Here is a 27,929-nt window from a genome sequence, read left to right as displayed (position 1 = left end):
GACACCTCAGCCAAGGCGCTGGATGTTCAATCATGGAGCGGTTTGGGTTGGGCGGGACCTTAACGCCCACCCACCCAGTCCCACCCCCCGCCATTCGGGTGAGGCGATCCCGGTGACCTGGCGGTGCTTCACGCAGGAATTCGGGGAGGTTCTGAAGCCCAACCCCCCCGCTCAGGGTCAGCTGCGACACCCCAGCAGGTGCTCAGGGGCTTTTTACAGTCGCAGCTGCACCTCGTGGTCACCCCTTGTGGCAATCTGATTTGCCCATAAACACGGAGTGATTAACTGCACAGAAACAGACACCATTCAAGGACAAAACAACTTTCAGGAGCAGAACAGATTAATTAAAGCTTCAAATAAAGACAATTTTTTTCCCTAGGCAGTTCAAATTTTCTGTTTTTGTAACAGGGAAAAACGATTTGTTGCCCCCTGGAGAAGATAAAGTTCTGTTTAATGTTAACAAATAAATAAACAAGGAGACCTTGCTTGAGTGTGCTGAGATGAACAAGGAGCCCACAGAACTTCACAAACTAAACCACTGTGCTGACCTATGAAACCAGAAGATGTGTGATGTGTTTAAACATAATCTGTGATTAAAACCCATCCAGTTCCAACCCCCTGCCATGGGCAGGGACACCTTCCACTATCCCAGGTTGCTCGAAGCTCCATCCAACCTGGCCTTCTAACCAACACTTCCAGGGATGGGGCAGCCACAGCTTCTCTGGGCAGCCTGTGCCAGGGCCTCACCACCCTCACAGGGAAGAATTTCTTCCTAATATCTAATCTAAACCTCCTTTCAGTTTGAAGCCATTGCTCCCTGTCCTGTCATTACATGCCCTTGTAAACAGTCTTTCCCCATCTTTGCTGTAAGTTCCCTTCAGGTGCTGGAAGGGTGAAATTTTTCCCCAGAGCCTTCTCGTTTCCAGGCTGGACAATCCCGGTTCCCTCAGCCTTTCCCCACAGGAGAGGTGCTCTATCCTTCCGATCAACTTGGTGGCATCCTCTGGAGCTGGCGTTCACCAGGTGGAGTCCAAGCTCAGACATCTCCTTGAGCACATTTTTTCACAAGCCGCCGCCAGTCCAATACGCCACTTCAGCCTTTAACTCAACACAAAAACTTTACTGCCCGGAAGTTTACCGACCAATTAACAACCCGACGACGGGCTAAACGCTTCGCTTCCGGCACGGTGCGTTTCCTGGCGTTGTTTAGAGCCGCTGCTCGGTGTGACTTGTGCGATGTCTGAGGCGAGACGCGCTCCTCGCAGCCTGGCTGGGAGCGAACCCTCTGTACCCCGGGGGGGGTCACCTCAGCGCTGACACTGCACCCACCGCACTGCCCTGAGCCACTCCCCGGCCCCGGGCGTGACAGACCCGGAGGGGCCGCTCCCAGGCCCCAGGGGTGGCCCAGCCCGATCGCAGAACCCGGAGGAGCCGCCGAGGCCTCCCCAGGCCCGGCACCCCCTCAGGCCTTGCCGTCGCCATGGCAACGCCGCCCCTGAGGCCCCCGCGCCGGGCTGCCCGCCGCGCTGCCTGACCCACCACACCCCCGCCATCCCCGCTCCCCGGGTTAACTCCCCACGCGCCGCCGACGAGGAAGCGCTTCTCGATCCCACTGGGAACACCGGGAGCAGCGGCGGGCACAGAGCGGGGGCTGCCCGCGGCGCCGCCTGACTGAAAAAAAAAAGACAACAACAACCCTCCGGAGGTTCGGCGGAGGTTCCGGGGCGGGGTGTCCGCGGCGCTGCCTGCGCGGACGGCGCGAGGTCCCGGCGTGCCCGCGGCGGTGCCTGTGTGGAAGTGCGGCCGGGGCCGCCCAGGGCCGGGGCCGGCGCTGGCGGGGGGCCCGGGGGGCCCGGCCGGGGGGCGGCGGGACGGGCAGCACGACCAGGAGGAGGAAGAGGAGGAGGAGGAACAGCAGGAGCAGCAGCAGCGGGAGCGCGGCCCGGACGCGATGGACCAGTGCGTGACGGTGGAGAGGGAGCTGGAGAAGGTGCTGCAGAAGTTCTCGGGATACGGGCAGCTCTGCGAGCGCAGCCTGGAGGAGCTGATCCAGTACGCGGGAGGGCTGCGCAGGGAGATCCTGCAGACAGAGAGTACGTGGAGAGACCCCTCCCCCGCACCCCTCCTTCCCTCCCCTGCGTCTCCCCGGGGGGAACCCCCAAAATTTTGGGTGTTGTGGCCCCAAAACTTCGGGCTCTGTGGGGTGGGGACCCTTCCAGGGAGAGCCCCTGCCCCGAGGGTTCTGTGCTGCGGGGGCTGAGCCAGGACCACCCCACGGAGATTTGGGGCTTTTCTGACATGGAAAAGTTAAAAAGTGGGAGTGGGGGAGGTTTGGGTTGGGTATTGGGAAAAGGTTCTTCACCCAGAGGGTGGTTGGGTGCTGGAACAGGCTCCCCAGGGAAGTGGTCACAGCACCAAGTCATCCAGAGTTCAAGAAGGATTGGCATGCTACTCTCAGGCACACGGTGTGACTCTTGGGGATGGTCCTGTGCAGGGCTAAGGGTTGGACTCGAGGATTCTTGGGGGTTCCTTCCAACTCAGCATATTCTGTGTTATTCTGTGATGGGTCTCGGCCCTTCCAGGCCTTCCCTGCCTTGTCTGTGCTGCCCAAGAGGTTCGTTTGTTCCCGGTCAGCAGGTCTGGCGTGACCCTAGTGAGGGTGTTCATAACCCTTGATGTTGGGTGACAAAGGGGTTGGTCACCCCGGGGGAAACACAGGGCCGGCCTGACCTGTTTGCTTTTTTTTTTTCCTCACTCGTATTTATTTTATTTTCTTTTTTCTTTCTCTTTTCCTATGTCCCCTAAGTTGTGTTCCTTTGCTTGGGGGGGAGGGTTTGGCGGTGTTTAGGGTAAAGCCACAGCACACAGCAGGGAGTAAATACCGGCCCTGTCCGCGTGTCAGCTGGTGTTGGGCACTTGCTGGGGCTGTAAACACGGGACATGTAAAGGTTGTGAAATCCCAGAGGTGGAGGCAGTGCCGTGTTTTGTTGATGGAGTGGGAGGGAGTGGAGAGGCAGCTGAAGTGATTTACCCAGGACCACGCAGGAAGCCGAGGATTAAAAATAGGAACTTACAGGCTCCTGAGCCCAAACTTGAGAGCAAATGTGCTGCTGCTCTGCTTTTTGCTTTTGTTTGGTTCAAAGGAAACGTGTTTGCTGTGGTTCTTGTGCAAATACAGGTGCAAAGCTCAGTCAGGAGTGTGGATAATTCCAGGAACTCCAATAGGAGTGTGCTGGAGCTGCTCCGTTTGTACACAGCAGTTTCTATGGACAGCAAACATGGAATTCTGATTCCAAGGCATTTGTTTGGGATGAAAAAAAGTTTGGTCTTTCTGACATTGTTTTGAACTGTGTTTCAAACTGTTGTTTGTGCTGTTTGAAACAGTCTGGGCTTGGGCATTGAGGACAGTCAATAAAATGTGTGTCTTCACCACCTGACCTGGCCTGGAATGCTCCTGGTGTGACCCTCGCACTTGTATTGGCCTTTGTTGGGCTGTAGAGGTTTGTCTGGGAGAATCCCATTGCAGGTCCAGAGCTTTTACTCACATTGTGATAAAATTAAAAGGTTCCAGTGTGTGATTCCTTCCGGGTCCTTGTTGGGTTTTCCATCCAGGCTTGGATTAGCAGTTTTTGGGGCTGTCCAGTGAAGGCCCTGGAAATACTTTCAGCACTTACCAAGTGATGATGCTGTCCCAGAGAGCACCTTGCAAACTGAGCTTTCTTTTAGTAGAATGAAGCCAATATGTTATTAGTGCACCCTTAAACATCTGGGGACTCTTCAATTTTGGCATCTGAGGGTGAGCTGGCTTCGTAGGTGGCAAAATTCTTCTTTTTTTTTTTTTTTTCCTTTAACATGTTATTTATAACTTTCTAACAAGAACAGGTATTTGCAGCTTTTATACACTGTGTCCTGAGGATTTTTGAAAATTGGTAGTGTTGAAAACAGCCAGATATCTCAATGTGGAGCTCTAATTTAGGGGTATGGACTGCAGAAATACGCTTTAGTATGCAATTTTAAAGGAAAAAAGGAAGAGAAATGAAAACCCTCACTGCTGAAGAAGAAGTTAATGCTGTAGGACAAGATCTGAGAGCAAAGATGCATGAAAAGACCTTAAATAGGCAGTGGATATAAAAAGGAAGTGGGTGGGGACAAAGAAACCATTAGAATCTGCTTTAACCTCTAAACTGTGGGGTTCCCTCCCCCCTCCAGTCCCTTAAAATGTCTTCTTTCATGTTAAAGCCTGAGGACAGACCAGCCCTATCTGTGCTCAGTCCTGTGAGCGGGAAGGCAAAGTTTGTTTTTCTTCTCCCTTCCCCTCATACATCTGTCTTTCTGGAGCCGCCAAGGCAGGGCTGCACGTTCCTGGATGGTATAAATGTGTCTGGCTGAGTAAACTTGGCTTTGGACTCTGCTTTGTGCCCAGTGTCTGCTGGCCAGTGTATTTATTTCTTTTTTTAATTGTGACTGTACGTGCAGGGCTGTGGTCTCCTGTGAACCCCGAAATACCAGGAGGGCTGGTTCCAGGCTTTCTCCTGCTGATTTTTTACAAGCAGCTCGTAGTTTGGTTGAAGCTGGAAGAGAGGGGTGCAGAGGGGAAACCTTTTACAGCTCTGATGACTTTTCCTGTGTAGACATTTTCATTGATTTACAGGAGTTGGTTTCTGCTGCAGTAAGTGTCAGGGGCCAGTAATTCACTTATTTGCTTGGCGTAAAAGCAGTGAGTTGTTTGGGTTTTAGCTTAATGGCTCTTCTTGCAAAAAAAACTCCAGAAGTGTATTTTAGCTTCTCTGTTCATTGCAGAATGAGTGTTTCCATTTTGCGTGTTGTGTAATCTCTGGCTGATCATTTTGTGGTGGCAAAAGCCACGAGATAGTTAAAGATCCTTCATGTGATTTTACACGTCTGTCATAAAAATTAAACAGCAACTGAGAAATAGGGATTATTCTTAAAATAATTTGAGGAGGTGAACTCCATGTAATAGTTGAGTGAATTTTTAATTTTTAATTTGGGATGCACAGAGTCACAGAATTGACTGTTTCAATCCTTATTACTCCTCACTCATCCACTAGAAAAAAAAATAGCCATTTGACCGGGAGGTGATCCTTGGCTTCATGGGACTGGAGGGAGTTAAAGCTTTTTTCTTTCTTAAAAGCTGTGGCGGTTGCAAAAATGCTGCTGAAGCTTCCTCAGCTGGGGATTGTGGGGCTGGACAGGAGCTGTTTGCTTGGTTAGAGGTGAATTGAGATAGTTCAATGTGCAACAACAGAGGGGAAGGTATCTAGAAAAAGTGTCTGTGGAATCATTATCCATCCCTTGTGATCACAGTTTTTTCTGGATTTCCTTTGCTGTCTCCAAAAACTGTGCTCTTAATACGCTGCTGAAACAAAAAAAATGTGTTAAAATATGAAATCAAAAACGAACAAACTTAAAAAGCGAACACATTTTCCATAAAATCCTCCTTCTAAAGAGATATTTCGATGACTTTGGTTTTTGCACATGAGAGCTTTGGGCCCAGAATACCAGGGAGGCATTTCTGGGCTTCTCTCCCACTTAAAGTAACCTTCCTGCAGCTGAAGGCTGCTATGTCTGTGTCGCTAAAGGAAAAAACTCTTCATTTAGAATGAACTTTGTGGAAGGAGAGACCTTCGGAGGTAAAATTCTCTTTGTATTTTTGAATCAAAAGCAGGAAGAAAGGACTGGGGTAAAGCACTGAAAAATGATTTTTTTTTTCCCCGAGCAATGTTTGATGCAAAGCACAGAGGGTGTAAACTGTAAAGTGCTGTGATGGGGCTTGTAAACCTTCCCTGTTCATTATTTTGTTCACAGAATGGGTTGTTGGACATCAGCTAAAAATGTCACAGTTCCTAGAGAATAAATCTCATAACAATGTCCACTGCTTCTTATCTGTAGAGGGGAACTGGAGGCTGGTTGGCTGAACTTCCAGGGGTGTTTCCACGAGTCAGGAAGCAGAAGTTTGATACAGCTCAAACACAGAGTCCAATAGAAGTGGGTGGTTTGTGGGGCGGGAATTAACTGGACTCTGATTAATCCACATTTTGCTTTCACCTTGTTGTAGTTAAAGGTGATGTTCTCATGTACCTTCAGGGTCTGTCTGAAAGAGAACTGATCCTATAGTAGCTTCAGCAGCTTTCTGTTATTCTGTTATTCCCTGAGACATCTGTGGATTGGGTGTTTCTTTGAGATGTTTATTCGTATACTGTGACTGAGACACATGAGAACTTAACATTAATTTTTTAAACTGTTGCCCTTGTTCACTGTTACTGTACACCCAGCTGGATTCCTAATTCCCCAGGTGAGTTTTCACAACAGGTGAATTCCTGTCTTTCTGCCTCCTTTTACACTGATCTTGCTTTGCAAATACTCCCTGGATTGCATTTCTTTCTTTTAATACCACTTTTTGTCTTTATACGTGGCATATTAAGAGATTGGATGTTACCATTTGTCTGTAGCAAAGTGAGTAATTTTCCTCTCTTTTGTCTAGATCAAGATGGAGACTTGTCAGGGACGATTTCACTTGTTATGACACAGTGTTGTAAAAGAATAAAAGACACAGTCCAAAAACTGGCCTCCGACCATAAGGACATTCACAGCAGTGTATCCCGAGTTGGAAAAGCCATTGATAAGGTATTTATTTTGTGGTTTGATTGTATTATAGCATTAGTTCTGTGGTGTGTGCTCTGCTTTAGAAAATCTGGATTTGTGCTACAGTCAATCTTAACTAAATCATCCTCAGAACTACAGAAGCAGAGGTGATTCAGGGGGCTGTACAGTACTTGCTTTCAGAACTCACTGCAGACAGAGTATTCCTTCTGGGGCAGCTCAGATCTTCTTATTTCTGAGAGAACACTCCCTATTGATACTACAAGACTTAGTATGTTTTGTGTTTTATCGGTTTAGCAGGATGTTTGTTTCAGTATCTGTCTCGGTAAGAAATACTGTGGTTTATATATATAATGTTTACTTAATTGTCAGTAGCAGGTAACTCAGAAGTGGCATTTTGTTCTGGAAAGCAGGACAAGTGGCTGCCCCATACCTGGAAGTGTTCAAGGCCAAGTTGGACTGGGCTTGGGCCAACCTGGTCTAGTGGGAGGTGTCCCTGCCCATGGCAGGGAGTTGGAATGAGGTGATCTTTAAAGTTCCTTCCAACCCAAACCATTCTGTGATTCTGTAAGATAAGAGAATTTTTTAAGAAAGGCAGTTTGTGCATATTTCAGGGGTGTTGTTGGTTTTGGGGCTTAATTTTATAACACAGCCTTAATGTGAGTAGAGTAGATTCAACATCTTGTAGTCTGTGTATCTATGCCATAACCAATAGGGCAGCTTATCTTTGGAGCTTTGCATATGAGATGTTCTGAGATGAATTCCAGGTTCAAGAATAACTGGGATCTGAATATTTTTGTAGGTAGATATTAACAATTCTTTGAAATGATACTAAAGTGGTGCTATATGTATACTTTCAGGCCATGCTTTTCTCCGTCTGTGTTCTTTTCTGTATTCAGGGAGTCTTGTGCTTTAGAGGCTCCCTGTATTCAGGGAGTCTTTTTTGGACATTCTTGTGATAGTTTCACATCAGAACATGCCTCTGTTGACAGGATCTAAACATTTGGTTTGAGGTGCACCTTATAATCTTATTAAGGAAGATTCTGTAAATGAATCTTTTCACCTGGACAAAGACATTTGCAGCATTACCCGATACTGATTTATCCTTTGGGAATCTCATTTAAGCTTTGTTAGTAATGATAATCTGTTAAAGCACAATGTTACAATAGTGTGATGAAGGAACAAAGTACTTAATGCTGCAGATTGTCCATGAAACTGTTGTATTTTTTGTTTATATGTACGGCTGACCATCATGGAGAGCTCAAACTTTGTAGTAATAGCTTTAATCCACACGTCACTTATCCAAAGCTTAAGGATGCATCTATCTCAAATCCTTGCTGCTGTACCTAAACCAATTAACTAGAGTAAAATTCCATCCTTATTACCAGCTTGAAGCCTGAAATAAATCTATGTAATCTTGTCCTAAGTTTGAAACTTTCCTATTCTGCTTTAGCAAGTGGACTTTGTACAAATACGCTCTAGAGTTTGGCCAGACCTTCTTCATTTAAATCCTCTGAGGTAGAACAGCCTCAGGTCATATATAGAGGGTGTGAATGTTCAGTGGAAATTGGTGATGGTATTTCTTACAAGCCAAAAAAACCCCAACACTTGCAAGCTTAAAGAAGTTTAGGCTTGAGTCTAATCTCCAAATTGCTGTTTTAGTTTTCATGGAAATAGAGTTTTTCCAGTATTATTTCTGTCCTGCTGTTTAAGTTTATTTACTATTTATATTTTAAAAGGGATTAAAATATTTAATCCCTTTTAATATTTATTTACATAAAATTCATTTTACGTAATAAAAATAATTTTTTAAGTTTCGAGTGTGTGGTTTTGTGAAACAATAGAAAGGATCTGAATAATCCTTTCCTGCTCTGAGCCTGTTGAGTGTCAGAAGGGCTGCTTAAAAAATGAGCTCAACTTGCTGTATTCAGTGTGCTTCTTCCTCTGGATTTTCAATCTCAGTGTCTGTGGTGTTTGCATCAAAAGACTGGAAGCAGTGGGAACTGCAGGAGTCCCCAGTTCTGCTTGTAATGAAGGATGTAGTTTTATGAAGTTTAGAGCACAAGTTAGGATTGTCTCCTTAAATATGAACTTGGTTGAGCTTTTCTTTTTAGTGCAAGCAGTTTGAATATTGTTAGTTTTCCCCAACTGCTAGTAAGGGAAGTACTTTAGAATGTGTGTTGGCCTGTTTCTCCGATGAATACGTGAAATGTTTAAATCCAGGTGGAATTCAGCGTTTCCCTGAACAGTGACATTTGAAGGAAAGCTTCCATATGTAGTTAATGCAGTTTCCCTGTGCTGCTGGAAAATACGTTTGAAGCCTGCCAGCAAAGTCTTTGTTGGCACCTGAGTCCCATAACCTACTGGAATTGCCCTCCCCCATCCCTTCACCATAATATGCTTAAGCTTAAACCAATAGAAGTAATTAAGTGTAATTGATGTAGTGAATTGATTCTCAACACATTTCTGGACAAAATACTGCTGCTTCCAAAATAAAACACTCATTAGAATATAAAGAAGCACAGCCCTCACCTTGATTCACGAGATTTGACTTTTGTTTCAAACTTATTTTATAGACAGATTAACATCTCCAGAACACTGCTTGTGGTCTCCCTAGCTGTGCGTGCTCAGGCACAGATAAATGTAACTCATTATTTTGTTGCCTGGTTTGAGATTGGGAAACATGGTAATACTGGTGCCAATTTTATGTGACACAGCCAAATGACAGCTGTTGTTGCGTGTGGAATCAACAAACTTCCTCCTTAGCAAGCCTGGATTGTGGAAGAACTTGCTGTATTGTCTGCTCATGGCAATTTCAGGTTCAATTTCTTTTTTCCCTGTATTGAGGCAGGGTTATACCTACATATAAAGTTTAGTGTGGTCAGGTTTTAAGTTATTCTAGTAATTGCTTGTGAACTTGGATGGGCCCTAGATTTGTCTGTCTGCAGAGTTCACTCTGAGAACAGAAGCCCTTAAGCAAAATGAAGTTCAAATTTGGCATCAAATACACTGAAGTCTGAAATGCCAAAGCTTTGTGTGTTACTTTTTAGTTAGTAGTTCCTGGAAACTTTATTTAATAAGCTAAACCTTTTTTCATAGTAGCTCTACATGGATCACATGTTCCTGATCCATGAAAGGTTGCCCTCTCTTCCAGAGAGCATTTTCTCCTTTGAAAGCAATTGTTTGCATCCAGTTTTTTTGTATTGTATGAGCATTTGCTCTGCTTCCAGAACTCACTGCTGTTCAGCAAGTTATCAGGTACCTCACTCATCAGCATCTCTGTAAATCATTCTGGAATGATTTGAATTCATCTCAAAGCTTTTTGATGGGCTGGTAAATGTTTTCCCTCTAGCAGCAATCTGAGTAGTGGTTAAATGCCTTCATTTAGGAATAAGAGGAGTAAATGGCAGCTCCTTTCATTTTTTTCCTCCAGAATTTTAAGCCTGTTAAAAGGCCAACATTTAAGTAGTGCTTTGGGAAGGCAAACTTTCACCTAAGTTAATGTTTGTTTCATGTAAAAACTTGTATATGAACAAACTAAAAACCTTTACTGAACTTCATATAACTGTGAAGAATGGGGCTAAATGAATGCAAAGCCTTGGCAAGTTGTGCTTTATTTTATGTGCAAACAGATTTAACAGAGAAGGTAAACAAATATTTTATTTGTATTTTGGATCAGAATTCAGAAGGGAGGAATGGACAAAGTAATCTCAACTGAGGAATAAAACTGTACTAAATCATCATCCTTCTTCATATTGTGTTGTTTCAAATAACATGGAGGGTTGTTATGTTGGTTAAAATGGTCCGTCTTGTGTTTGTGTGCATCTTGAAGTCCTCACATTCTAGCAGTTATTAGTTGTGTGTTGTTCCATTGGTGTTTCATTGTTTCATTGGCATATTTAGCACATAAGATTTCTGCATTTTGGCCCTAGACTTACTAGTTAGGCTCTTAAAAAAAGGTTTGTTTCTCAGGAATATTAGCTGACACTTAGGTTATTTTGTGCTTTTCAGGTTTTAAGCTTTCCGGAGTTTTTAACTTACAGAATTTATTTTAACTTTTGAAATCTTATTAAACCCCACGTGCTGTCAGTTAGCATACTGTTAGCATTTAGAAAACAAAACTGAGGGGTGTGCAGTCACCAGCAGATCATCCATGCGTGGCAGTTATGAAATACAGAAGCCAAAGGCAAGTGGTAATTTGTTCTGACATGTGACAGTCACTCACTGTAATATGTGCAGTCAGTTCCTGAAGCTCCTCAGGGCCCAGAGGTGGCAGAGCTGTGGAATCCCACATATAATACACACCTCAGGAACTGTTTAAAACAAAACACAAAAGTTATTGGAATGAGAACCTGATCAAGACTGGCTTGATCAGAGAGTGACTGAGGGGAAGTGAAAAAACTTGAGGTCCTCAGGTTGTACCATGTGACTTGAATCTGCATCACGTCCAGGTTGATACAACTCGTTACCACCTTCTATGAGAATTAAAAGTCTAATTTATGATGGGGTTTTGAAAAGGTTCACAACAAGATTTGTTGTTTCAAAAGAAAATGAGTATTTTGTGAGGGCACTGAGCTAATTAGCCCCACCACCTGTGCCCCCAAGCAGCGAGGAAGATGTGACAATGTTTGAGGCGTGGGTTCAGTTTTAATGTTTGGTAACTGCCCAGAAGAATAAGGTTTCTGCTTACAGGGTTATACAGCTTAAAGTCAATTACTTTTAGATTATTGATGATCTCCACCCTGGAAACTAAGTACCAAAAGTAAACCTGTGTGTTCTGAATACTGCCCCTGATATTCCTTTAGTGTGTTGTTGATGGATTTGTTACCTTCTGGTGGTGTTTGGACACTGATACCAGGAATCAGCAATGGTGGTGAGCTTGTAAGGATTCAAATAGTTGGCACAAATAAGAATAATATTATTAAATCTTTAAGATGCTTAAGTTTTTCAGGATACAGCTTAAAGATGAGCAGCATGGCAAGGAGCTTACAGATTAAGATACCCAAGTGAAAATATTGTTAAATGTGAGACTTGAATCCGTGGTGATAATTCAAATGCTCATCTTGCTCCACCATCTCAGAGAGATGGAAGAGATAATTTGCTGCACTGAACATTTTACTGAAAGTTTGCTGAGAGACCTGAAGGGAGTGGTGGCTTTGGAGCCGTGTGTGCAGGGATGAGAAGACTGCCCCTTTCTCAGGGTGGCACGGAGCAACATCAGAGGAGATGTGAAGGTGCTGATGAAGGAAATAATTAAGTGGTGAGTAAAAGGAGGGTGCAGTGTGAGGCTGAGCTGTGCACAGGAAGGCAGCTCGTGCCAGCTGTGTGTTATCTGCTGTGACAGAACCCGGTGTTTGTGCGAGATCGGCGTTCCCGTGATGTGCAGGGCTGTGGATCCTCACTGAGCTGCAGCTGAAGCACTGCTGTTTTCACTGAACTCCTGATTTCTGAAGTTCCTTCTTGGGAGAGAGCCCTCGAGAGAGAGAGCCATAGAGAGCCATCAGGCAGCAAACAAGGAGCTACTTTTAGGCTTTTTATTTTGCAGCAGCTTTGTTTTAGGCAACGGAGGAGGATTTTTATTAAAGTTAACCTGCCTGCCCTCATCATAGACCATGTTAGCAGTTAAAATCCTGGTTTATATCTTGGATTGGAACAAATGTTTCTCTCCTGCTGCCAAGAGGCACAGTGCCAAGCAGTGCCAAGTGTTACCAAAGAGTCACCGTGACAATATCTTTAGTTATTCCTGGAATATGTCCATAGGCCGCTGGCCTAAAAATACACAGCAGTAGGATCATCTGGGTTAGAGCTGTAAAAGATCTCTTGGACTTTCAAAGCTCATCCTGTTGCTGGGATGTTGAGGTCTTCAGAGATTTGAATTTCGTTGTTGTTTGGGGGTGGGGAGAATGACCTTTTCCTTTTTCAGCATTGTCTATCTCCCCTCTCCCCAGTTAGGTAAAATAATCTTGAGTTAAAACTTTACTTCCAGTTTGGTGTGCTGCAGTGACAGTGATGCACCGATAACGCTGTCTTGATTCTGGTGTACAGTATTCTATTTTCTGTTCCCTGTACATTTTCACTTTTCACATATGGAAAAAGATTTTTCTGCAGATACTTCCTTCAGAAATTCACCATGGGCTTGAAAGCCATGTTTAGTTAGTTCACTAGGTTTCTGACTTTCTAGCTAGACTTGTAATTTGCCAGTGTAATTCCTTACAGTGAATAGTATTCAGACTTGAAACAAGCAAGCCAAAGGATTTGTTCTTCCATACACAGGAGATAATGAAGCAGCTGACAGATACATTTCACTTTGGAGGTAATTGAGGGCCAACTGAGTAATAGGCAGAAGGCATCAGGGTGGAGAGACAGGTGTCCTGCATAGTTAAGGAAAAATGATGTGGGGTGATTTGTTCCAGCCCATTAACTGATAATTTTGTGTGTTTCAGAACTTTGACTCGGACATCAGCAGTGTGGGCATAGATGGGTGCTGGCAGGCTGACAGCCAGAGGATCCTCAACGAGGTGATGGTGGAGCACTTCTTCCGGCAGGGAATGCTGGATGTAGCTGAGGAACTTTGTCAGGTAAGGATATGTGTGGGTGTTGAAGGTTATCAACTGTGGAAAAGATGCTTTGTGTTACCTTCCTTATTTGAATGTTCTAGGTCAATATTTAAACTGTCAGAAAACCAACAGATCAATCCCACTGTGTTTTTCATGCTTTCACTAAAAACTACCTTTTTTTTTTTTTTCCCAGGAATCTGGTCTATCAATAGATCAAAGTCAAAAAGAACCGTTTGTGGAGTTAAATCGAATATTGGAAGCATTAAAAGTTAGAGTTCTGAGACCTGCACTAGAGTGAGTCTACTCATTTTTTTCCTTCCCCCCATTTTTTTAATGCTTTTAACAAAAGAGACACCTGTTAGTGAGATTTTCTTCTGAACAAAACAATTCAGTTAATGCAAGTCAGTGGATAATGATGACTGCTCAGACCAAAACCAAGTCTGGGAATTGGTAATGTCTGGGATCTGTCAGTCAGCCTTAGACCTGGATATTTTCTCGACCTCAGTAGACTTTACAACCCTTAGACATGTAGGCTCGTGCTAAAAGCAACAGTGAGGAGGGAAAGGTGATAAATGTCTCAAGGGCTGCTGCTTTATGATTTACAGTAGTGGATACATAACTGCATGCCATTTCAGAATAGCTTTTAACTTCAAAATAAGAAAGCCCCAGAAAAACCCTCAGCCTAATTTTTAAGTTTTCATAAGCCTGGGTTGGTCTCAGAAGTAAGCTAAAAAACAACCACAAAACACAAAAACCCAAACCAACCAAACAAAACAACTAAACCAACTCTGAAGCGACCTTTTAAAAACAGAAACCGTGAAACGAAAGCAAATTCAAAATTTCCATGTTTAATTCCTGAGCATAATTCACATACTTAGGATATCTTTTTTGCATTATTCAGTTAAGTACATTTTTGTATTAACAAACATTTTCTTTTCCCTTTAACATGAACCAGCAGAGGTGTGTCAATTCAGTGCTTATTGGCATTTAGGTGCAGGGGCGCTCTGGCACTCAAAGTTCATCAGCTAAATCCTGCATTATGCCTCTGAGTCATGCAAAGTTTGACCTAAATAGTTGGCCTTCGAATATAGTTGCACAGGTGGAAAGGTGGGGTGGTTTATTGCAGTTGAATTGGCTAAATTGAAGGGAAGCAACACTGCTGTTACAACTGAAACAGGATTTACTGTCAGCTACACCATGTATTTCTTATAGTTCAAATAGTAACAGAGCTGTTGTGAAGGATAATCCCCGAGGAACAGTAATTTGCTGTTCTGTCTGTTCCCTTGAAGTCCCTCAATTCATTTTAGCTCGAGTTTGCAGGGCTTTATGCCTTACCCATTGCTTCTTAGTTGTATCTTGTAGTTTCTGCAATGAGTTAAATATTTTTCAAACAAAGGAGAAGGCATGGTTGTCCTTCAAAGGAATTCTTATTCCAGTTGAATGGGCAGACAATAGGGTGTATTGTCAGCATAGTTTTTGTGCTGGTCTCCCTCCCCCACCCTGTCTTATTTCTGTGTATAATGTTTATTCTGTTTAAACTGGACAGTGCAAAAGCTGTCTGCTTCTCTTTGCTGCTGCTGGGCACAGAGGGGCCTTATTTGTAGTGATGTTTATGTGAAAACCATAGGGAGGATGATCCACATGTGACAAAATGTCACGGTCTGGTGTAGAAGATAACCCATGTCTTAAATGCCCAGTTACTCCACAGAACTGCTGATGCCAGTGAAGGGATTTCCCATATTATTTCCTAGCAGAGGTGAGTGTTCAGGAGGAGGGATGGAAACCAATCCTGAATGGATGATCTCCATATGATAGGAGCTTGGAGAGTGGCATTGTGCTCTTTGGGCTAAAACTGGCATCAGTAAATACAGCTCCAGGAATGCATAAAGGAGCCCATGGCAGGGTCAGACTGCTGACAGTGGTGTTGAAGCAGAAAGGTGTCACACAAAGATGATTAATTACAGTCCCATGAACCAGGAAGGGGAGTATAGCAGGGTTTGTTATCCATGCAAAATCGTGGAAGGTTGGGATTAAAACAACAACCAGTCTCTCGGGCTCTGCCAGTGCTCTGTGCCTGTGCTTGGTTTAACTCAGTGTTGAAAACAAAACAAACACAAGTGGCTCCTGGTCACTGCCATGGGAAGGGAGTTGTCAGATTAATGACTTTTCCAATAGACTTTCAAACCCTTGCTGAGGTGATAGAGAGAAATTAGTATTTGTGTCTCAGAAAAAAACAGACCTCAACTGTACTTTTTTTTTTTTTTTTCAGATTTTCTTTTAATACAAATTCCAACACTTAAAAATATGTCACTTCAGATTTAAACAAAATATGACTGGCCATAACTTTTTTGTTTTCCCTTGTGGGCTGTGCAGCTTGACTTTTGTAGATGCCCAGTCTGGCCCTGCACCATTAAACTGTGTCATCTCTGCACCTCTTCAGGATCCCATTAATTTCCAGTGACTTTTCTCACTGTAATTTGGTGCTGGGGAGGAGAAATACATGTGGGGTTTTTTTTTCTGAATGGATTCTGGCCCTTTGGAGGTCAGGTTGGGTCTCCATGTGAAGGTCTGGTGGGAATGACTTCCAGGTTCCAAGCTTTTGTCTGTAATTTTGTCTTCACCTCTGTCTGTAAACAGGAGGGTACACAGGTCACTCAGAAGTGAAAACACTTAGAGTATCATTTTGAGAGGAGGTAAGAAGACAGGTGATGTGATTACCAACAGTTTTGGACAGTGCTAGAGAGTATGTGGGCTGGATGTTTTAAACCTCACTTGCTGGTTTTTTGTTTTTCTGTTGGAAGTAGGAACAGCGTGTCCCAGACCAAACACCTCAGGCCTTGCTTCTGTGGTTGCTTTCTTTTGATACAAATCTGTGCTGCCACTCAAAGAACTAAAAATGGAAAGGCTGCCTAAAAGCTCATTTGGAAAAATAGTCTCGGCCTCAGCAAGATGAAGTACTCTGTCATGTGGGTGTGAATATTGGCAGGGAGAGGATGGAGGCTCTTTTGATGCAATAGAGATTAATATCTCATTGATGGGACTGTGGACTAGCCTTAGTGTTTATTTATAATTTTTTGTCCTTCAGCTTCTTATTAGTCTGTGGTTGTTAACTTCAGGCTCTTGTTTTTGTAGCCTGGATTGAACTTTATTGCCACTATACCTGGTTGAAGCTGGGCACACTGATCATAAAAATACAGTTAAAAAAACCCCAAAAAACTTATAAAACCACCCCAAACCTCACTCACAACCCTTGGTTAGTGAGTGTGCTCTTCCTTCCTGGTGGAGATGACAGTGCTGACAGTCTTATGGGGCTGCTCATCTGAAACTGCTTGAAATTAGGGACAGTAGGGCTTGTTCTTAGTTCAAAGGCTTCATTTTTCACTGTTTCCTACTGAAAGATTCCTGGGTCTTTACAAAGCCTTGTCAGTGAAGTCAGACCACTGACACTTCCACCACAACAAATTGAAAGTGGATACTTGCTCATTAATGCTCTACCTTCTTGCTTTGAAAGCTTTACCAATACTGTAAGGATGCTTAATTTTCTTATTTTAGTATTGATTGAAGAAAACAGAGGCCTCACATACCCTTTTTGTTTTTGTTTTGGTTTTTTTTTTGAGGAACAGAGACTTCCTCAGTTCGTTACTGAAAAGTGAAAAGCTTTTTTCTTAATGGGGCCCCCACAGTGAAAATAGTAGAACTAATTAACACTAATGAGAAACAGATGTACTGGAGAACATTGAAATTTGAGGTTCTTAAGAGAGAGATTGGATTGATTTAGGCCTGACTAAATTGAATTAAGGAAAAAAAATCTGAAACAACACCCAAAGAACCTCCCAAAAAAACAAGAAAGAGATGGATGAATTCTAAATAATAAAAAAACTTCTTATGAAACGCTTTGAAAATTCCAGTTCATTTTACTCAATGTGTGTTTAAGAATTCTTTCATGTTATTTAGGAGCCAAACATTAGTGTTGTCATGGTGAATGAAACACAGCAAGTGAGAAATATTCTTATTGTCCAAGTTGAATATAACACAGAAAGCAAAGTTTATCTAGGGTAAAGTATGATATTTAGGCTGACTTCCCTTCTATTGTAAGGTCTTGATAGTGTCTGTCTTTGAGGTCCCATAGATGCAATTCCTCTCTCCAGGGCACACATATAAACATAGTGGCTTGGAGAACATGTTTGTTGAATGAGGACATAGGAAAATGTTCTTGAAAGGCTTGGTCAAACTTCTTCAGTGTGCAGCTGAAGAACTGTCAGTAATTGTTAAAATTAAGATCAAGTGTTACTAATTTATATACAGTAGGTTCTAGCTATTTCCACCTTTTGTTGTACCTAATTTAGTCTTGTCTTCCGGCCAGTGAGTGTTGAATTTTGCAGAGTTTAACCTCTACAGCAGCACCAGAAGTACCACAGTCCATATGTTGTGCACCCTGTGTAGCTCCTTTACTTATAAAAGGTCCTGCCATTTTCTCTGCTCTGTAGAGACTCTCAGAAGTTCAGGGAACAGTCATACTTCCCTTGAAATAGAGGGTAGATAATTGTGATAATTTCATAGGGTGTAGGCTGACACTTAATTACTCTTGTGTCACGTCCCATTGTGCCTCCTCGTTTCTTCCAGGTGGGCGGTATCCAACAGAGAAATGCTCATGGCACAGAACAGTTCGTTGGAATTTAAGCTGCACAGATTATATTTCATTAGTTTATTGATGGGGGGAACAGCAAATCAAAGAGAAGCACTTCAGTACGCGAAAAACTTCCAGCCATTCGCCCTAAATCATCAGAAAGGTACATTTTTGGTCACATTAAGGGGATTTAAAATGCTGGGATATGGCATCTTGTAGTAAAATATTAATCATGTTCCAAATGTGCCTTACTCCATTACTATCAGTTTGTTAAAGGCTTCTTATTTTTGTATTTAATGTATATAACCTGAATTCTTACAATTTGAATTGTCTTGTTTTCTCTTTTTTTAAGAAGACACACATAAATGTGAATGTTCGCACATTTGCTTAACATTAAGGGTTTTGACTCTTTAAATAAATGTGTAGATTACATCTATAATAGGTCTGTGCCAGGGTAAAGTGTTAAAAATGCACAGAAATGTTCTTGGAATAGTCATCTGCTACTTTCTGCTGCGTGGGGTAATACAAAGAAGTGAAACTTTTGAAAAATGGGGAACATGTGAGTTAAATGAATGATCTCAATCTGAATCCAACAAAGCCTATTTTTTTAGGGTAGTGTGTGTGTGTCAGAAAGCTTACAAAAAACTAAACCTGTCTGCAGCAGATTCCCAGGCAGCACACCCTGCCTGTGGTGGGGCAGACAACTCCCCAGTCAGTCCGTAGTGGAATGGAGTGTCCTGTAGAGGTGAGGGTGTGTGTCATTGATTCTGCCTGTTTTCCTTGTGAAAGAACTGCAGACACGAGCTTTTATTTGTTGCATAAAGCATCTCCCTGCTCCTGGTCCCTCCCAGACATTCAGGTGTTGATGGGCAGCCTGGTGTACCTGCGGCAAGGCATCGAGAACTCCCCGTACGTTCACCTGTTGGATGCAAACCAGTGGGCTGACATCTGTGACATCTTCACAAGGGATGCCTGTGCTCTCCTGGGCCTCTCAGTGGAATCACCTCTCAGTGTTAGGTAATGCTGCTTTTCCTTTGCTTTTGAAGCCAGGTTCGTTATGGTTTGGTTTCTGTTTCTTATTGAGGACCAAAGAAATGGCCTTTGGGAAGTAGTCTCATCTAGCTTGCATTAAATAAAGAATATAATTACATTTAGCTCTAACCAGGTTTGCAAAGGTTAGAAATCAGAGGTTCCTGTGTGTTGAGCTTTACCCTGCACCACTGCAGCTCAAGAATAAGCGTTCCTGAATGGAATTTGGCTTCTGAAGTTTAGACACAAGTGTGAAAGATGAGGATGGCAATCAGCCAGTTACTCTCAGCAAAATTGTGACAACTGTCCCTGCTGTTTAACTGAAAAAAAAAAACCTAGAACTGTGGCCATGATTCTGTCAGCATTTGATAATTTTGGTTTTTAATCCACACATTACTGGTCTTCTTAGAAGAATGCTTAAGAGTTATGTTGTAATTTCAGCTGCTAAAATTTCTGAATTGTTTGCTGGACCTCATTTGCAAAGAAAGAGGCACTTCTAAGCTCGGTAGCTAACTTGACAAACTGCAAATCTGTAGGAGGCAGTTGGAAATGTGAAGGAAACCCAACCTAATCTCCTTTGAGCTCCAAAGATAAAACAGATTAGCTGCTATTTAGCCTTTGCATGTCAATACCCCCAATATACCCACCTGATGTTCTCATTTTTATTTCAGACATTAAATAGAAAATAAATGATATATATCTTTTAAGGCTAGATTTGGTACTTAGCAGAAGCTTCACTACCTCCTCTTTTTGGGGGGGCTTTTTTTTTCCCGTTTCTATTTACTGTTGTTAGACTTCTGTGCTTAGTTTAGAACTCGTAAATTGTCAAGCCTTCTGTTTGCATCTCAGTCACAAAATACAACAGAAAGAACAAAAGGAGCACTTCAGATTGTCTTTCTGCAATAGACTTACAAGTTTCATTTTGAGGTTTTTATAGATATCCAAAGCTTATATCTCTGTTTTATGGCTTTCATCTTTCTCCTGTTTCATTCAAATTAACAACAATCCTTTTCATTTTTGTTGCTCGTGCACTGATGCTCCAATGCAGTTTTCAGTGCAGATGGCCAAGAGATTTTCAGTGAAGTGGAAAATCTCTATTACTGATGTTTGGAGGGGTTGGACATTTGCTTTGCTCCTGATGTGGAATTGATTGCTCTGAAATGTATTTACTGTATAGGTGGTATCAATACTCTTGTCATAAATAAGACTGTTCTAAATGGGTGTGACCTTTGAGTGCTACAGATCCTTTAGGAATTAAACCAGCGTGAAGTGAAATCCCTGCTATGAAATACATTCTTTCTAGAACATGAGCAATGGGCACTTTTTTAAGGCTGATTGGTTTCTCCAATATTTATCTGATCCTATACAGGCTCATGGTCTGAGTTTATGTGTGGAGACAGTGGGATAACTCTTGTAGTGTGGAGGTTGTGGTTCAGGGTCTTGAAGGACTACAGGACACCATTTGAATTTACTGTTTACTTGAATTGTTACACTTTTAAAGGGCTCTTGGGAGATGTTTTCTTGCAGAACCATTAAAGCAGTAATGCTTGTCTTTCTACAAATACTATCTGTCTGAACTTTTTCACAGGGTTAATACAAATTACAGTCAGGGCTGAAGTAACCAAAAAGCAAAGTGTAAGGATTGAAATGGCCAGTTGGTGAGGATATGATTTTTAAAAAATTTTTTTTTGTAGCTTAGGCAAGAGATCCACAGGTTTCAGGCATATCCTTCCCAAGTAAATCAACCAGAATGTTCCTGCAGAAATACAGAAACAATTATCTGGAAGGACAGAGTGGAGATGAAGGGCATGACTTCTGCAGACAATAAAACTTGCACAAATAGTAAAATAATCTGCCAAACAAACAGAGCAGGCTGATACCAATGTCAAATCTTCTGTTGCTGGTGATTTCCAGGCCTGTAGTAGTGTCAGTTAGACTTAAATCCATCAAATCATCTGTTAATTTTTTGGAAACTCAGCGTCATATTTTCTTTTGTAACATGCTGAAATATTTCCAAATGATGTGGTAAATTCCAGTAACGGGCAACTCCCAGAGGAGGCTGCACTGTTGGGACACAGACTCTGGGCAGTTTTATACTGCTGTTCTTGTCACAGGGCATGCTTTCCCTCCTTCACTTACCTTCCTAGGGCTCTTCTATGTTTCTTTTCTTGATTTAAGGTGAAGGTGGAAAGACATGTTTCTTTACATGGTAATTAGGTATAATTAAAGGATTTTATGGGTTGTGTGTACGTGTGGGTTACATAGAAGCTCTTAGGCTGCACGTGCTCTTCCATAGCTGAGAGCAACCACTTGTGTGAGGTGAAGTGGTGTCTTTCTCCTGTACAGGTCAAAGTCAAAGTAGGTGCTAGAGAAAATCAATTTATTACAATACTCAGAGGGGGGGATTAACTGTTGTTTTCTGTCCAGAATGTAGTACGTGAGGGCCTCAGCCTAAAATACAGGATAACTGATAACCCACCCCAGAACCCTTGCTTGTCTCTACTTCTGAGCTCCTTCCAGGTATAACGAGATCTGAATGAAATAGGACAAAACTCTTATGTCCCAGTTAACCTTTGAAGCAGAAATGTGAAAAATGCTCGTTTCCTAGCAGGTACTTTATGTTAACATTTCCCTTTTCTGCAGTTTTTCAGCAGGTTGTGTAGCATTACCAGCTCTAATTAATATCAAGGCAGTTATTGAACAAAGGCAGTGCACGGGCGTTTGGAACCAGAAGGACGAACTCCCGGTGAGTTGATGCTGAGCTGTCCAGGACAGATTTCTGATGGCAAATGCTGTTTTCAGGTTTCTTTTGTGCTGAATGTTATGGGATGTTATACATGGCCTCCACCTCCAGCAGCCTGGGGGTTTGCAGGGCCCTGGGGCTCACAGACACCCACACACACAAGCACAAAAGGACACTGACACGACCAGACCAGCTGCACAGGCTGCCACAGACACAGCTCTGCCTTCAGCAGCACCCACACACAAGGATTGCATAAAACATAAGTACAGATAGCCAAGGTCCCTTCCTCCTCTTTGGCTGGTAAAGATTGAAATCCACTAGTGAAAGCAGAAATGCACCACTCCAGATTCACAAGCAGGTATGTGTTCATGGGCACTCAAATATTGGCATGGCCCTTCTGGCCTGTTTTATACCTCTTTCTGGCCATTCCTTCCCTATCCCCTTGCCCTGCACTTTCTTCCTGCAATTTGTATAGTTCTGCTGACCCCCTGTCCTCTGAGACCCTCAGGTTTGCATTGATATCTCTTGCAAAGTCCAGGTTTGGTTGCAGTTTATTGATGACCTCTTAGTTAGTGTGGCTGTCAAGGTTGTTTCTTGTTATTGTCTCTATTCTCTCTCTTTGTCAGGTTTGTACCTCTGGATATTGTTTGATGCTCCCCCTTTCACTTGTTATCCCCTTTCACATTGAAAGGGTCTTTGATCAAATGACCTTAAAGAAACAGGCGCTCTCTCCTTCTACTTATTCTGTTTCTGTATAACTGGAAAGAAAATGGATCCCACAGGGAAACATTAACTTCCCCTACCTAGGCTTGAGCTTAGTCCAGGGCTTGCTTTGCACTGGCTCTTTATCAGGCAGACAGGAGATGAAAGAATTAGTGCTGCATCTGGGGACACAGCAGTTGGGATCCAGTGCATTATGCTTCCAGCACATCTCATTTATATCAGTTGAAATGAAGTTCAGTTGTTATGAAACCCCAGTTTCCCTTTATAGCTCTTACCAAGCATGTGCAGCTCTCCAGTGACCTGCTCCTGATTTGGAAAGGAAACCTATTTAGTGCAAACTGGGCATGAACTGAGTTACCCTCTTCGACTGCAGCTGGAAGAGATTCATTTATAGTGTAAGGATGTGTGTTGAGTTTCTCCCAGCTGTGTTTTCTGTAATGCTGAGAATGTAACCTCCAAGTGTGACAAATTCCTGCCCTGCTGTCCAGATAGGAATGATTACCTAGGGAGAATTTGGAAAAAGATTGCTGTTTGATGTAGAGCAGTTAATAATACACATGTGTCTCCTTGCATTTTCTAAACTGGAGGATCTCTGATGTGTTCTGCTGAGGCAGTAGGGGTGTGGAAAGCCTTATTTTCGTTGTGCAAAGGCAGAGATTAAGTAGCATGAAAAGGTCACATTGTCAGGTTTGGTTGAAGGTTAAACCTTTTGAGGACTGGTCAGAGCCAGCAGTTTTAGGTACACAGGCAGTTATTTTTGTAGTTCCCAGTTAATTGCTGAAGCCACAGACCTGTTTTTCTCTGTTACATGCCCCTTCCTGACATAATTTTGTTCTTGGGGCAAGAGTTGTGCTGCACCAGTGTCTTCTGTGTTGGTACTGAAAATTAGTGATTCTAACCCCCTTCATTAGTCACAAGACGTGAAGGCGTTGGGAGAGTCTTTCAAGAAGCTGTAGAACATTAACGTAGTCAATCCAAGGATTTTTCTCTTTTTTTCTTTCTCCCTTAAATAAAGTCTGTCATCTAAATCACTTTGTATTTCCTAGCCAGTGATTTCCTGAAAGTCTTGCTGGGTCACAGCTCAGTTTTCCTGCCAGGGCATAGATTTGCACTGACATATGCACTTGTCCCTTGGCAGAATACTCTGCTTTGATGCTTCTGCCCATGCCCAACATAAATCACCATTTTAAGATCACAGTTAAGTATTTTTGCCTGGGAAATTGTCAGGTATCCACACAATGGGTTTTGCTGCCTTCACAGCCGAATTGAGAAATCTGTTAAGTAAGGGCCATGACCTGAAGGGATAATTATCTGGAAATGCAGTTTCCCAAGATAAATTTTTCTGTTGATTTCTTTCACAGATTGAAGTGGACCTTGGTAAAAAGTGCTGGTATCATTCAATATTTGCCTGTCCCATCCTTCGTCAGCAAACAACAGATAATAATCCACCTATGAAATTAGTCTGTGGTCATATTATATCAAGAGATGCTTTGAATAAAATGTTTAATGGCAGCAAGTAAGTACCATTCTTTTATTTCAAGCAACATACAGACAAAGGCCAATCTTAAGACTAGAATACTGTGCTTTGGGAAAACTGAGTCCATAATTACATAATCAGTGGAAGGTTGTTAATCTTGGAGAATGGTTTAAAAGCCAGATAAGCCAGTTTGATGCACTGGAGAAAAGCATAATAAACCCTCTGGTGTTGTGAAAAGCGAGTTTATGTGAAGGAATTTAATGAGCAGAGTAATTTTTCAAGTTATAAGTCCCATTGTGTTGTCTTAAATTCAGAATGGAGGCCTTTACACACACAGTTTTTCCTTGAGAGCAAGGTTAGTAATGCATGAAACATCCCTTAAAAATAAAATCAAACCTCTGGGGAAATACAGCTTAGTAATTGAGCAGGTAGGGGAATTATCGCTGTGAAAATACTCCTCAGGTATGTGTGGCCTGCCTGCAGGCTTTTGGGAAGCAGAAAATGGGAGAGAGAAAGCTATACAGATTTTCTTGAGGAAGAACTGGTGGTTGTTTGGATATAATAGATGCAGCTTCCGTGGAGGCTGTCAGCTTAATTTAGAGCTGTAAGTTGTTTTGGGAAATTCAGTGTGAAAATAAGTGAGACCATGAATGAAAATGCCGACTGATGTTTGTGTTCTGTGCCCTGTTAGAGAAGCCTGAAGGGATGCCTTTCTGGGTGACTTTAGCCATTTTAAGCCAGTAAACTTGCTGCTCTATCATTCCTGTGCCCCATCACTCATTCCTGATGCTTTCATTGATCAGCTTTCCTGACAGCACAGCTCTGACAATATTAACTCAGGGTGAGGGTGGAAAAGGTAAAAGGCCCAAATGTGACAGATGGGGGGGAAAATGGACCAGTGCTAGAAGAGACATTATAAGCAAGTAGGATTGTATCACTGGAGACCTCAGCAGGGAGGCCAGGCTGAGGTCTTCAGTCATAACCTGCAGGAGCTGATATAAATGGGTTGTAAAATCACAGCGTTTTGAGAACCAGACAGTAAAATGCACTGGGTGCTGAGGGAAGCCACCAGCTGATCTAAAATTACTGCAGGGCCAGGCTGGATGGGGCTCTGAGCAACCTGGTCTAGTGGAATGTGTCCCTGCCCATGGCAAGGGGGGTGGAACTGGACGGTCTTTAAGTCCCTTCCAACCCAAACCATTCTATGACTCTAAAATACAACAAGAGAATCCAGAAGTAGAAATAATAGCTACGAAGAAATTCCTCTTCATGATTAATCTAATAATTCAGAGGCATGTGGGTGGAAGGTGAGAAAGACTAGAAAGAAAAACATCATAAGGTCTCTCTCAGCTAAAAGTGACTTTCAGTGGAGACAAGTAAAGTGTTGTGGCTTAAGAATGCAGTTGTTTCATGCTACAGTGGTAAAACTTGATACCTTTAATGCTCAGTTGTCACACATTGCCCCAATTCTAACACGTTATTTTTGTCCCCAGATTAAAATGCCCCTATTGTCCAATGGAACAGAGCCCTGGAGATGCCAAACAGATATTTTTCTGAAGAAAAGTTTCATTATGCAGTTTGTAAGTGACACTCTGGATTTCAGGTGCATTTCAGGAGAATTAAAACACATTTGTTCCCTTTTATGCAGCAGACTGAGGACTCCTGTGTTTGTATAAGCTAATGCTACAGAAACTTTGCCAACATTTAGTATATACATACCAAGTGGAAATGCTACAGAAATATTATTACCATAGGGCTTTACTATACTCTTGGTCTCCATACCTGATCAAGTTACTACACCAGCAGTTGTCATTCAATGCAGGTTTTTGTACTTATAATTATATGGTGACTTTTTACTTTTTAAAGGCAGAAATTGATCACCCCCATTTGTTTAATATTCTTCCTGCTATTATTCTATCATTTTATTGATAACTGTCATCTTAGAGAATGTTTGTGGACAAAGTTTTATTTCCTGTAATGTGTACATAATTAAAGGTAAATACTTCAGAAAAAAAAAAGGTTTGATAAATTGAATAGTCGTTATAAAACTAATTTGTATTTTTTTCGCTGAAAATGCTGTGATATATTCTGAGTTTTTCTTTCAAACATTTTTTCAACTTTTACATAGAATTCAAAGTAAATGTGCATATATATAAAGTATATAAAATATAGCCCCAAGGGGCTACCTGTTAAAATCCATCACTAATTTATAAGGGTGATGTGTGGCTAAACTACTACTGGGGCAGAGAGGGAATAGGTAATCCTGTTCCTTTGGTTTCACGATGGAGAAGTGTTTGTGTAAGAGAACACTCAATAAATTCTGAAGTGGAAATGCTTTTAGTCGATGACATTTGCTCTCTGGCCTTTGTAGTCATGTTCTTTGAACTTTGTATTCAGGATTAGGCTATAAATGTCATGTTGCTGTATAGTTTAATAGTCCTTATAGTGTGCTATTTATAAACAGTTATCAAAACCAAATAAATTGTAGAAGTATTCATTGTTAAATGGGGGGAAAGCATGTTCTGATGCAACCTACTGATCACAACTCTGCACTTGGCAGAACTGGGCCCTACATCATATATTAGGAGGTAGCAAGTTTTCTGTAGCTTGAGAACACTTTGCTTCTAGCCTTGTTTTTGTAGTAGAATATTACTGCCATTGCCACTTTTTCTGCTGAATTTGTCATATTGTTGACTAGGTAAATTTGTACTCATAACGGAGACGTAGATCATGGCAGTTAAATCTTTTTTAGTGTGCATATATTTGTATTTATTGCACTGTCCTATAGTAGGGCAAGCAGCCATAAGGCATGCAAAGCTACATGTAAAATTATATTTCTGTATTGTGTAGTTAAAAAAAACAAAACAACCAACCAACCCCAAGCTTCTGTGGTTGAACACTGACACACTGGTTGAATGCACTAGCACAAATGCACTACAGAGAAGACCGTCTTTGGGAAATCTACACCTTTTGAATTTGTCTGTCACCTGACTGGAGACACTGAGTCGGACTCTTATCGGATCAGTGACAATGGACAAACCTACAGAGACATTAAAAAGAGGAGCGAGTCAAGGCACACAAATTTTAAACTTCAGATGTGTTTGATAACATGTGAAAAATACAGGTGTGTGATTTTTTTTTTTTTTTCCTCTGCAAAACTTACATTGTATTCACACTGAGTTCAAAACAGCCGCGTTACCAAGTGGTAAAATCAACAATAAACGGGTGAGGATATTATTTTCCATGTAGGTTTCCTAGTCTTCCTGGAATTGCTTTTAATCTTTTCTGTTGACTGCAATTGCTTAATGCTTTGGATTTATAGAAATGGCATATGAAGTATATAAAAAATAAAAAACAACAACAGAAAAACAACCAGTAATAACAACCTCCTCCCCAAAAACGGCCTGAAATATGAGTGCTGCATCTTCCTCTGTTACATTGCTGGTATTTTGGCAGTGGTGTGAACACCAGTCAGCGTTGATAGCTTAGAGTCCAAGAATGGCATTATTAAATGGAAATAGGGTACAAATTCACCTTAGGTATTAAATATCACCTGAACTAGTGCATGCTACAGATCCATAGCTAATTCAAAAGCTCAGCTGTTTTTACCACATGATTGCAATTCTCTTCCTATCTGTATGTTACAGAGTCAAAAATCCTTGCCTGCAGTTGTGTAGTTCCACCAAGAGATGGTGCTCACCGTTCAGTATTGGGAGCTTGTGTGCTCATCATAACGGGATGCTGTGCTGGGTGGGCATTTGGGAAACAGCTCTGCAGTTTGGTTGGCACAGATTCCCAGTTTGCCCTGTGAGGTGATGGGGGTTCTGTCCTGCTGCTGCCTGATACGATTCTGGTAACTGGAGAAAGTGCTTGCAGAGGAAAAGTGAATAATACTCTGAGGTTTTTATTCTTTGTAAAATATGGTGGTGTGCATGTATTGTCCCTGATAGGGTTTGGGAATATCCATAGTAAAAAAGTATTTATTTTTAGAACCACAGTGGTACCTGAGGTCTGTCTCCATTACACTTTTGGACCAGGTTGTGAAACCTTTAACTAGTCTCTGCGTGCAGCAAGTGCCTTTTAGTGAGTGTGTTGTGGGAGGGAAGAGGCTCAGCAGATTTCTGTCTGTATCCAAATCACCGTTCCACTCCT

At 42.2% G+C, this 27,929-nt stretch overlaps 1 protein-coding gene across 1 annotated transcript; it reads left to right on the top strand.

Annotated features, from left to right (window-relative positions):
- The first annotated feature begins 1,599 nt into the window (after positions 1-1,599).
- On the top strand, positions 1,600-27,025 carry RMND5A (required for meiotic nuclear division 5 homolog A). Its single transcript, XM_027722829.2, has 9 exons — positions 1,600-2,093; positions 6,503-6,645; positions 13,065-13,199; positions 13,372-13,472; positions 17,802-17,968; positions 18,657-18,822; positions 21,478-21,580; positions 23,662-23,816; positions 25,271-27,025. Exons 1-9 carry the CDS (start codon positions 1,952-1,954, stop codon positions 25,332-25,334), a joined length of 1,176 nt encoding a protein of 391 aa, XP_027578630.1. The 5' UTR covers positions 1,600-1,951; the 3' UTR covers positions 25,335-27,025.
- Positions 27,026-27,929: the final 904 nt, after the last annotated feature.

The sequence above is a fragment of the Pipra filicauda genome, unplaced genomic scaffold (assembly GCF_003945595.2).
Source record: "Pipra filicauda isolate LSUMZ 115617 unplaced genomic scaffold, ASM394559v2 scaffold315_size853536_pilon, whole genome shotgun sequence".
NCBI lineage: Eukaryota > Metazoa > Chordata > Aves > Passeriformes > Pipridae > Pipra > Pipra filicauda.
Note: the sequence above shows the minus strand (reverse complement) of the source record. Positions and strands in the feature narration are given on the sequence as shown.

What these genes read in the sequence shown, in the direction of transcription:
- RMND5A (XM_027722829.2), top strand. Translation starts at nt 1,952, where the DNA reads ATGGACCAGTGCGTGACGGTGGAGAGGGAGCTGGAGAAGGTGCTGCAG. An exon ending in TAGCTGAGGAACTTTGTCAG is followed by an intron (nt 13,200 to 13,371) that starts GTAAGGATATGT and finishes TTTTTTTCCCAG; the next exon opens with GAATCTGGTCTATCAATAGA. An exon ending in GAATCACCTCTCAGTGTTAG is followed by an intron (nt 18,823 to 21,477) that starts GTAATGCTGCTT and finishes CCTTTTCTGCAG; the next exon opens with TTTTTCAGCAGGTTGTGTAG.